The sequence below is a fragment of the Zea mays genome, chromosome 8, assembly GCF_902167145.1.
Source record: "Zea mays cultivar B73 chromosome 8, Zm-B73-REFERENCE-NAM-5.0, whole genome shotgun sequence".
In the NCBI taxonomy this organism is placed as follows: domain Eukaryota; kingdom Viridiplantae; phylum Streptophyta; class Magnoliopsida; order Poales; family Poaceae; genus Zea; species Zea mays.
In genome coordinates this window covers 127040128-127051802 of record NC_050103.1, presented here as the reverse complement: position 1 = coordinate 127051802, position 11675 = coordinate 127040128, and the positions used below count along the sequence as shown (strand labels likewise).

At 45.6% G+C, this 11675-nt stretch overlaps 1 protein-coding gene across 4 annotated transcripts; it reads right to left on the bottom strand.

Annotated features, from left to right (window-relative positions):
• Window positions 1–6305: 6305 nt before the first annotated feature.
• On the bottom strand, window positions 6306–10984 carry LOC100281561 (uncharacterized). 4 transcript variants are annotated; one of them, XM_008656697.3, is made up of 4 exons: window positions 10659–10984; window positions 8728–10041; window positions 7014–7469; window positions 6306–6750 (listed from the first exon to the last, which is right to left on the bottom strand). In XM_008656697.3, exons 2-4 carry the CDS (start codon window positions 9787–9789, stop codon window positions 6460–6462), a joined length of 1809 nt encoding a protein of 602 aa, XP_008654919.1. In that variant the 5' UTR covers window positions 9790–10041; window positions 10659–10984; the 3' UTR covers window positions 6306–6459. The 4 variants fall into 4 exon arrangements, with proteins under 4 accessions (XP_008654919.1, XP_035817334.1, NP_001354959.1 ...); XM_035961441.1 differs by lacking the exon at window positions 10659–10984 and adding an exon at window positions 10241–10603; NM_001368030.1 differs by lacking the exon at window positions 10659–10984 and adding an exon at window positions 10254–10446 and having other exon boundaries at window positions 6329–6750.
• Between the last annotated feature and the right edge of the window lie 691 nt (window positions 10985–11675).

Below are 11675 nucleotides of genomic sequence, written 5' to 3'. Positions count from 1 at the left end.
TTTTGCATTCATTTTTATTCAGAACCTAACCAATTGCTAGCAATAATTAGAAAGGAAGGTAACTTATATTTGAACCTAACCATGTGGAGCAAGATGATTTATTGTGTGGTGCAAATGTAATTGATGCAGTAAAAAGATTAGTACCAGAGCAAATATTCTTTCGTGATGTAGATGCACACAAAAGTACTGTGACACAATCTCCTATATCTGCAAATGTAGAACCAAGTTTTAAATTCAAATAAAAAGGAGGTACATGTGTTATGTGCTAAAAACAAGGGGTGATCTAAATGCATTCCTTGTCCATTACCTGTCCATTTGTGAAATATAACAAATGCAACCCTTGGAACAGTTGTATGATTCATCACTAAACATAAACAAACTGAAACAAAACCAGCCACCAAAACTTGTTTACATGACCAATTGACTACCAGATGTTTTCGAGGAAGCTGAGGCCAACAAGGCCTTTTATCAAGGTCTCCTAACGGACAAAATATTCTATGTGATGCCAATAAGTTCTGACAAATTTTATGGGATGGCTTTCTACTTATAGATGCACGCCATCTTCTTGCCTCCAGTTTTTCATTAGCTTGAAAATTTATTGAGAAAATAAGAAAAGAGTTTCACTGGGATTTAGTGTAATTGACTGTTTTTTCTAGCAATATGCCAAACAAGAAGTCTATCTTCTACTACAGCTAATGCCATTAACATATTTCTGAGTTTGCAGCTGCAGTTAGAGCACATCTTTCACATGCATCTGTTCACGTTAGTGATTCAACTGGATTTCTGTTTGCGAAACCCACTGTTGTGTGCTAAAAACATTCTTATTTTGAATAATAATTGACTGAAAAATCTGTTGTAAAAAATGCCATACTGAAGTAGGATGTAACATTCAGTTGTAAGAATATGTTTTCTTGTCCTTTTTTCACCATAGTATGTGTGTTCCAATACTGACCTACTAAACATTTTTTTCCTGTTTTAGACGAAGATGCATCACCTGGTGTTGAGACCATGCTTGTGTTTTCTGATCATGTCCGGAGCTTTGTGAACCCTGTTTGGACATCGTCAGGCAGACCAGTTGATAGAAAACGCACTGGACCACGACGTAAGTCTACATTCCTGACTACTCCAATTCAGTGCTACTTTAGTTCTGAATCTAAACTAATGTATTTTAAGCTTGTATAGCTTGTCCAGTTTGTTATTTGCCAGTTGAGCAAGCACTGGCACTGAGACCAGCTAAACCATCATTGTCACCAGTCCTTCAAAGCTTAAATTATGTTCTTGAAGACATTTTGATTCCCAAAGAGTCCAAGAGCGGTTCTTTGTTTGGAGGTTTTGCATCCCTGGAGGAACGAGATAAGTCTTATGACATAAAAGACTCGATGACTGTACATTGTGGGTATGCCTATACATTTCATATGATTTATCTCGAGATCATGTAATGGTCGTCTACAATTATCAGTATCTCTTTTGCTGTAGCTAACTTACTGTTTGTTTCGAGATTTGTAAGAGGGAAGGTACCTGCTCTTAATACTGGGTTTGACATAGATGAAGCTGATCATTCTGAGATAGCTGTGCCAGAGTACAGTTGTTGCCTCTGCTATTTTTGGTAACTACAACTTTGGATTTCAGTCCTCGTTACAAATTGCTTTTACACTTGCTTACAAATACTATGTACACTTGCTTACAAATTTCTCAGGTAATTATGACGTAATGCAACAACCAAAAAATATCAGCAAATTTTCGAAAGATACAGTTTGCTTCTTTATGTTTCTGGACGAACTCATTGAACTAGTGGGAAGGAAGCAATTCAACTGTAAATGCTGGCGATTTTGCTCCTACACAACTGCATATCTAACGGACAGCATTCCAACATTGTTTTACTACTTTTAACTTCCTTTCATGCTCCTAGCTCCCCTCCCCAAGGGCGCCAAAATTTTGTCAGGGATTGTTGATAGAGAGCTGAAATTCTTTGTTGTAAATAAACATTTTTAGATCAGAGATGTATTCAACTAGCAGCTGATTCAATTCAATCCATTTTGGAGGTAGTCTTTGGCAGGGTTTCAAATACAGTCAATCTTGTCAAACAATGCCATCGATGCCTGCCTGAGGGAGTGAACTAGCTAGCGGTGGTTGGTGAAACGGCAGGGAATAATAGAGTTACGACAGCTTATTTCTGCATGGCCATGGTGGACTTATGAGTAGCCGGAGGTAGGAGAAGACATGGTGGGTCCCAGCTGCAAGTGAGAGAGTGAAGGAAGCCCGGGCGTGCGGGCAGAGGAGATGAGTCATTGCAGTTTCTGATAATAATAAAAAAACGCATTGGAGCATGTTCCATAAAACTGGATTCCAGGAATCGTAAACAACTTTATACATTTAAAATGATAATCATAGGGATACAACACGTCGCAGATGGAGTAATTCATTCAACATCAACGCTTGTTTAGTTTGGACACAAGGAAAAGCAAACAAACAGATCTGTCCAAAGCATCCTCCCCCTTCTTCGTTCGATCATCGCCTGTATTTTCTTGCAGCATCTGGTTCTTGGCGCGGCTGCCGGTCCTTCGTCGTTCGATCGTTCTGCTGTTCTCCACACTTGCGTCCTCGTTCTTGGGCCTGTATTCTCCAAAAGGTCACCCATGCAACTTGCACGGGACTTGTTTCGCCGATCACCAAGCCACCATCGCGTAGCATTACGTCAGCAGGAACACTGGATGACTTCTTTCGTCGATCATCGCCTCATCGGGCCACCACAGCACGCTCGTGCAAGACACCACGGCAGTCTTCTTCGACCTTGCGCAAGACGATCGACGACGGCAACATTCCTTCCCACACTCCCGGGCAATGGTAGGCCTGCCGGCAGAGTGTATGCGCCACCTGATTTCCCTCACGATACACGTGTCTCACGTCGCATCCGGAGAAGCAGCGAAGCAGGCCGAGGATTTCCTCGTGCAAGGCTGCAGGGATCCGTGTCTGCGTCTCCTCGCCACGGAGCAGTTGCACCAGCACGAGATCATCTCCCTCGACCACCAGCCGCTGCAGGCGGAGGCCGAGCGCCAAACGGAGACCGCGGATCATCGCGCGCGCCTCGACGATGCCGACCGTGGAGTGCTCCGTCGGCTCGGCGAACGCGAGCACGACGCGACCCGCGCTGTCGCGGATTACGCCGCCGACGCTAGCTCTCGCTGATCCATCGTGATAAACAGATCCGTCAAAGTTCAACTTGAACCATCCACGAGGCGGCGGTGACCACTTCACCAAGATGACGCGACCCGGCTGATACGGCCGCGCCGACGCGGACAGCTCCGTCGCACGGCAGCATACGCTCGGAGGAGTAGACGACGGCGTCAGGACAGAACACACCATCGTCTCGATCTATTGAAGAACTCTAGAGTCTGGATGACGCAGGGTCAGCGAGAGTGCCTCGCAATGTCGGGTGGGTGGCTGGGGAATGCAAGCAGGAGAGCGACGTGTCCAGGTGCTGCGCGCGGCTAGCCTTTATATATAGGCTGGGGAATGCAAGCAAGGAGAGCGACGGCTCATTTTTGGTTTATCCGTTAGCTGGTGTTGCCCACGCCATGGACGCTATACTCGCTGCCTGCTGGCCCATTTTAGATTCCATCCGACGGTTTTTTATAACGGAAATAGATTCCATCTAAGATCCAACGGTTTTCTATAATGGAAATAGATTCCATCTAACATCCGACGGTGCCACATTCTTTTTCGGACTCTGACTCCACGCGCTCTTATCGCTGCTTACCCAGAAGATCTTGCAGCGGTGGTCCGAGTCACTCCACGGCCTCGACGATAATAGACTGTCTGCTGGCCCATTTTTTATGGAAATAGATCCAACGGATTTTTATCCGTCAGTTGGTGATTCCATCTAAGATCCAACGGTTTTTTATAATGGAAATAGATTCAATCTAACATCCGACGGTGCCACATTCTTTTTGCAAAAAGCACGGACTCCACGCACTCTTATCGCTGCTCACCCAGAAGATCGCGCAGCGGTGGTCCGAGTCACTCCACGGCCTCGACGATAATGGACTGTCTGCGCCGCCGCCACCTTCTCATCAGGTCAACCTATCCACCACTGCCTTCAACCGTTTGTTGTGGCATGCGGTCGCCGACGAGGCCGTCGTGACGGAGGTCCTTGGCATGCACAACACCATGAACAGGAGATATCCGAGGAGGATTTTGTTGTCACCGGCTCGCTGCCGTATACATGTTCAGTTCAAAAGTTGGGATTTTTTTCCAGATTGGCATTGTAATATTCGTTTTGCCATTTTTTTGCAGATTGGGATTGTAATCCACTGCATGTAAATGTACAATATTTGGAAGACACGTACCGGTCGTATGTTCTTCCTCTGAATTTAAGATATTCTAGGCTAAATTATTTGAGGTAGCTGAACAGACGGCGTCAAGCAGCATCTCGACTCTAAAATTCAAGTAGTGCCCATTGCTCTTTCAAATCCTATACTTCTAACTCAGATCTAGACCGACGCTGGTCAGTAATATATAAATATAAAAACGCCAGCTCGTCTTGGAGGGAATCCTCTACACGTGGAAGAGAGACTAAAATGGTAAAACCTTATTGTCATAATCCTTAGGTTGCATAAAAAAAAGATGGACAATCTCAAAATGATGCAAACAACCTACGTATGGAGTTTAGTTTTCTTCAAAAACTTATTCCACATGAAAATATGGGTCCACTTGATATTCTCAATTTTTTAAAACAACATAATTATTTTCCAAATGCAACTATTACATATAAAGTTCTGTTGACCATTTTAGTGACCCTTGTATGCGGACGTTTTCAAAATTAAAGCTATTGAAATTGTAGTTACGCTCTACGATGAAACAAGGCCATAGTGACGGAGGCCCTTGTAATTACATATAAAATATGGGTCCGCTTGCTGTGGCGCGTGGTCGGCGACGAGGCCATAGTGACGGAGGCCCTTGGCATGCACAACTCCACATCCATGAGATATTCGAGGACTCTGTTGTCGTCGGCTCGCCGCCGTATACATGCTCAGTTCAAAAGTTGAAGTGCAGCCTTTCAATCACCATATTCGTTTTGCCATTTTTTGTTGCAGATTGGAATTGTAATCCACTGCAGGTAAATGTACAATATTTGGAAGACACGTACTAGTCGCATGTTCTTCCTCTAATTTGCCTTTTGAAGAATTAGGATTGTAATCCACTGCATAAGTTGTAAGGCTACACAAACAACCTTTGTCGTTGGATGCAAGGATGTTTCCTGTAACTCAACCGATTTGTTTGGTGAAGGTATTGAAGCAACTAAAAGATCCAATATTGTTGTCGTAATTGCTGTCTTAAACCTGAAAATTGTTGTCTTAAACCTGAAAAACGAGCATGGGGATTTTGATAGAGTGAGCATTCTCTTTCCAGGCAAGCAGATGGACCACAAATTGCCATCACTCTTTGGCTTGGATTTTTTTTGGCTCGGATATGTTCATATGTACGTACTTTTGCCCTTTGAGCCCTTTGGAATACAATACAATAGTTGTCATTTTCCTCTTCTCTTCTAACAGCTTAAACATTATAGATGTAATATTATTCTAAATATGTTGGTGCTGATACCTTGAGTTCTATCATGAGTCATATAGATAGCAACACTTTTATGTTCATGTTGGACTCCTCGCGCCTTAATTTATAATTTATGATGTTATAATATTGTGCTTGTATGATCCATACGATGCAACACGAAAGCGAGCAAAATGCTGCTTATATGAACTAGTATGTTGGCATTGAGGTTTTGTCATTTAAGTTGTTTCTGCTAAATGTGTTGCTTATAACTTATATGCATATGCATAGGAGGTACTCCCTCCGTTCTTTTTTATTTGTCGCTGTTTAGTTTAAAAATGAACTAGTGGATGACAAATATTCGAGAACGGAGGTAGTATATCCGTTGGTGATATATGGTGGAGGTATTTTGATTTATGATATATGGTTTTTGCTATATTTATTTGGATGTACTAGTTCGATAACGTCACACCTCCTGCATAATGCAGATCACCTCTCACAGCCAAGAGGAAATTCCCACCAGTGGCATTTCTAAATAGCAGAAGGAAAATTTACCAAGCGGGGGCATCTTTCCTGTCGGTGAGAGCGGAATTGGATTTACCAATAAATTTCCCGAGGATTTTGCTTCCGGAGTTAATTAGCCAATGTAGATTTTAATCTCAGTTATCTTAAGATTTCTTTAATCTCAGTTATCTTCGACCACCAACCTGCTAGCTAGATTGCTATCATATCGCTCCCATGTATCATCAAGATAGAAGTTGTTAAGGTAGCCGAAAAAAGAATTGATGTATGTACTTTGTCCGAGTATATACCATGACGAAATCTGTGGTCTCTCAACAAGAAACAAGAAAGGTTCAATTTACACAGTTGCTACCAACCAGATAAACAAGCTACCAAGAACAAGAAGACGCGTAGCTACAGTAACTTTGGGGGTGGAGGCCCGGAGAAATCAGGTTGAGCGTATGACAGCCTCTGGATCCAGTTACCGGCCTTCTTCTTGTTCTGATCATTGGATTCCAAGGCCTGGCAGATCGAGCTTGGGACCTTGTGGAGTGTTCCGTCTGTTTCAAGAACTGTCTTGAGATCTTCGAGGATAGAAACTATCTGCTGAAAGTCGGGCCTCTTTTCTGGTTGCCAGGACCAACACTGCTCAATCAGAAGCTTCAGCGCTGCTGGGCAGCTCAATGGAATGACCGGCCTCAAGTTCTGAAATGAGAGCACGTGCTTGTAAGTAACTATCACAAACTAAAGTCTAAACTAGCAGAAAGGGTAAACTCGTTGACTGGTACTCTTTTCTTCTTCCTTCTTGAAAACACTGGACATGAAGCTTTTTTTTCTCAGTTCTTACCGATCGTCGGAACTCCAAACTATACATAAACAGGCCAGGCCGGAGACGAACCCCGCACTATCTATTTACACAAAAAATCGAAGTAGCTTGCATAGATAAACAGTTAGAAGAGCACACACACCTTATTAACAACGGCGAAAGCTGCCTGAAGCGGAGTCATATCTTCATAAGGGAGTGAACCGGTGACCAATTCCCACAAGAGAAGCCCAAAGCTATACACATCAACTTTCCGGCCATAGGGCTTGTGCTTGTACATCTCTGGTGCCATCCATCTATAAGTACCTGGATCATCCCCTAACAAATTGCAGTATGTTTCTTCACACGCCACTCCAAAATCGACAACTTTAGCACAGAATTCTCCATCAAATAAGATGTTCTCGGGTTTGACGTCACGGTGTACGATTCCCTGGAGGTGAATATATTCCAGGCCGCGGGCGATATCCAAAGCGATGGAAATGACCTTCTCCAAAGGAAGAGCTTTGCGCTCCAACTTTCGCAAGAAAGCCCTCAAAGAACCCCCAGACAGAAACTCAGTGATTACACAGAATACTGGCGGGCAATTACAGGCCCCAACAAGCTAAAGAAGAAAAAAAAAACATGAATGAATTAGCAATATATGTTAGAAGATTCCTACAGAATCTATACTCTGAAATTTTGAATTTGCCATATAACCTTTGTCACGTAATTCTGACAAGTCAATAGTAACGACAATACTTTAGCTTTTCATTTGTCTGAATTATTTCAAGGGTACATGCAAATCAACAATCTGTATGTCATATGATTGAAAAATATGATAACCTCGATTAAATTGAAATAGGACAAATGAGTCAAAGTCATTCCACTAACAAGAATATTCCTATACATACTCGTTGTCTCTATGGAAAGATGCTTATGTTGTACTCCTTATTCCTCAGCGAATGATAATTAAAATATTGTGGTACAAAAAGAAATTCATACGCATAAAATAGAGATGGCTCACATAATTTCTGTCCTAAACATGTGCCAACACCCTGCAATATAATGCTGAGTAGCTGATGCATGTTTGAGTGTTAATTATTTTCTTAGATGTGCAGTGCATTGTACTGATTCAACAACCATAAAATAGGCCAGTCCTATCTTTCAGCGAAAAATGGCATCAAACATTCCTAACTTTGACCATCAATTTTTTTGCAAAGTGTAGTCTCATCACATGTGAACTATATATTATGAAAGTATTTTGCATAGTTAATCTAAAAACATAAATCTTATGTTGTTAACCTATACATTTTTTAAAAAAATAATGGTAAACATAGAAATGTTTGACTTATGATAAAACTAATGCAACAGTAAAATAAACGAGAGAGCATACGCATATTGGATTGTTCCATGAATAGGTAGAAAAGCATAACTACACAAAATATATGTAGCAGTTATCGTGATCCAATTTACAAAGAAACATGCACAAGTTCACCACCAATTCTATGCAGAGCACCTCAACAAAACTGTGTGATATCCTGGCCCTAGTGGATACACCTCAACAAAACTGTGTGATATCCTGGCCCAATGCATAATAAAATTAATAGAGTACTCATACCAAAAAGGTGCATCTTCTTTTTTAGAAGTCTATCTCGAAAAAACCTCGAGGTTAAGTGTGCTTAGTCTAGAGCAATCTTGGGTTTGGTGACCGTCCGGAAAGTCTTATCGGGTGTGCATGAGTGAGGATAAAGTGTGCACAAAAGACTCGTGTTGGTCTATAGGGACGATATATGATCCTAGAGAGCTGCCATAAGTAATTAACGCAGGTCCAGGAATGGACAGAGTGTTACAAACTGTTACATGAAAGTTCACATGGTTACCTTAATGACATTACGATGTTGGAGCCTTGCCAGAATGGTAACCTCTGAAGTGAACTGCTTCTCAAGCTTAGCAGATAATTCGTCATCCTCACCATCGTCAGGCTGTCTGATAAACTTTACAGCAACAGGTTGCTCCTTGTAGATCCCATGGAACAATCGGCTATAAGCCCCGGATGCAAACCTATGTCCAATGAGCAACTCAGAGCGATCGACCGTCCACCTCTCAAGGATCTCCAGTGCAGCAACTTTCGCCAGCCCACTGTCGAGGTTCCTTCTCGGCCATGAGGAGGTTCTGCTATTAATCTTCAGCTTGCTTGGTGTTCTTAGCGAAGCAAAGCCGAATGGAGGGCTGTCATCTAGTGACCGTGGAGATGTGGGCTTCCTCTGCCGCTGCGGGCTGGAGAACCTCTTGGTGGCTGCTTTCGCCTCCTTAAACACATCCGAGATGACGCGCTTGGGGATAGGGGACTTGGCTCTTCGTTTCGGCGCGGGTTTGGACACTTGTCCGATGATCTTCATAGATGCACTGCTCGCTCTGGAATCACCAGCTGGTGCCGTACCATCCTTCGTAGAGAAAGGAGCCGGGCTGGAACACACTCTCTGGAGCCTCTGGCTGTGCTCGTCCGAGTGGAAAGAGAAATCCAGCGCGTCTGGGCTCTCCTTGGATGGCCGAACCACATGCAGCTGCGGAATGTCCAGACTGAGGCCGACGGCCCCTTTCCGGCTCTGCTTCGCCGATGATTCTTGCAACGGGCGATCACCGTCTCTGTTCAATTGGCCTTCGGAAGACGCATGCTTCAGCTTCCGTTCCGACTGGGCAACTGCTGACTTCGCCTTGGGAATCGGCAGCCTTGCAGAGTTGGAGACCCCGGATCCCTTCGCCAAGGGCTGTACACTCTGGCGAGGGTTCCTGTACCCTGTGCCCAACCCATTCTGCCTCAGCTCGGCGCCACGGCTGAACTGCTCGATGAACGCGCCATACTGCTCCCTGCCAGAGCTGGATCTGACGATGGACTGCGAGAACCTGGTGCGCCGCACCCACGAGTAGTCCTCGTCGTCCATCTCCTCAAAACCCCAGGCCAAACGGATCCCGGACACGGTGGATTAACAACTCGCCACAAGAACTGAACGAAGGGGGGACTAGATGAGGCAGGCGTCAGCAGGAACACTGGCTGGCACTAGAGCTCCACCCAGTTCACCAGGTAGTCGCCGCATTTCATCCCTTCCAGAGGGACAGGAAATCCCCGAAGCTCGACTGCTCCGATCCGACGCGCCATCCGCCAATCAGAGCCCGTGAGCCGCCTCCGCCTCCTCCTGTGGCATCAGACAGGCAAAAAAAACAGCGAATCAATTGACGAGGCCGAAATCAGCGTTAAAAGACCCCCCCGGCGATTTCCCACCGCGAGCTGCTCACCATGCTCGCCGACCACAAAAACAAAGACAACAAGAGTCTAAGCGCTCAACGCAATAATCGATGTGGTTTGGGGGGGGCGGAGAAAAAGTGTGGACCAACCAAAGGGCCGTACAAGGGTGAGCAACCGTGGAGGGCGACCGCGACCGGGGAGGACCATGAGTGCGGAGACCGTCATTCCTCACATCACACAGGGTACAGGAAAGGGGGGAAAGCGAGCGAGACGTCGCTCCCAGTCCCAGGCAGACGCGAGCTCTGCTGGCGGCTACCGGCCCGCATGGGACTGGAAGGAAGCTCGTTCCGCGCCGCGACAAGCACACCCTCTCTGACGAAGCAGCAACCAACCCATACCCACGTCAAATCGGACCGGATCAAATCCGAATCCAAATCCGAATCGCAGCTGCTCCCAATCAACAACGGCAATCATCACCACGGCTACGGAACAGAACGCCAAGCGCGTGAACCGTGCGAGGAACTAAAAAAAAAGCATGGGAGCAGGATGACAGAGACGGATGAGCACCGGGGAGAGGACACGCCGCGTGAGGAAGTGGAGTCGCGGAGTTGATCGTCCTCCTGCCGCCGGTTGCCAGATGGAGAAGCCTTCCTCCTCACGCGCGCCGCACGCCTCGTCAGTCGTCAGTCGTCGCAGCGCGGGCGAAGCAGGTGCGCCTCCTCGTCAGATCACGGCTCACGGGCGGTCGCGGAGACTGACGCACGCCGGCACGCGCAGACTGCTCGGAAATGGGCGTCCCTTTCGGACTTTGCCCGTCCGTGAAAGACACAAGTACGGAATCAAAAAAGTACGACCGTAAAGTAGGAATTTCCGAATGGCGTTCGGGTTACCTCGAATTTTTCGTGTCGGCGTAGTCATCTTGTTGTACCGGAAAGACTAAAATTTGCCTATAGCCAAATTACTGCTTCGATGGGTGAAGTTTGAAATAGAAAATTAAAATATGGGATTTAATGGAGATAGCCTAATTGATCTTTTTCTGAAATGGCAAAAATGTGGATAAGTTCTTTTTTGTGATATTTTTTTTGTCACGATGAAACTCGCAGACGGAGAGATAACACTCCTAAGTTAGTCCGACAAGGATAGGATGCGTCATGTACCCATGTCCCGAGTTCAAATTCGTATGGAGACCGTGGCAGGCCGCAATTTCGAGCTGGGCGGTCGCAGGACTTGGAGCGGAACCTGGGACGGTGTGGGCTGGCGTAAAAAATGGGAAGCCAGTAAAAGCCCACCACATTTCTACGCGGGGCTGAGAAACCGGCCCGGTGCACAACGTGCGGTGCTGGTGCTGCCGTAGCAGGCCTCGTAGGACCAACCACACGGCTGGCCAGTTCGAGACCATTGGTATGGGGGTTTCTGCATGTGTACGTCAAATCAAGTTGATTCGGTCTTGTCGTTATCTGATTGACAGATCCGCAGGCCCTCTCAAGTCTGCTCACCGACGACGACGACGACGGAGCGCGCTCTCATCATGCATGTGGCTTGGCTAGGATCCGTACGTGTGGTGGATTCGATCTGCAGCAGGAT

Coding starts and splice junctions, on each gene's coding strand:
- LOC100281561 (XM_008656697.3), bottom strand. CDS start 9,789: ATGGACGACGAGGACTACTCGTGGGTGCGGCGCACCAGGTTCTCGCAG. Junction 7,470..8,727: donor AACATCGTAATGTCATTAAG/GTAACCATGTGA, acceptor TTTCTTCTTTAG/CTTGTTGGGGCCTGTAATTG. Junction 6,751..7,013: donor CTTTCGCCGTTGTTAATAAG/GTGTGTGTGCTC, acceptor CTCTCATTTCAG/AACTTGAGGCCGGTCATTCC.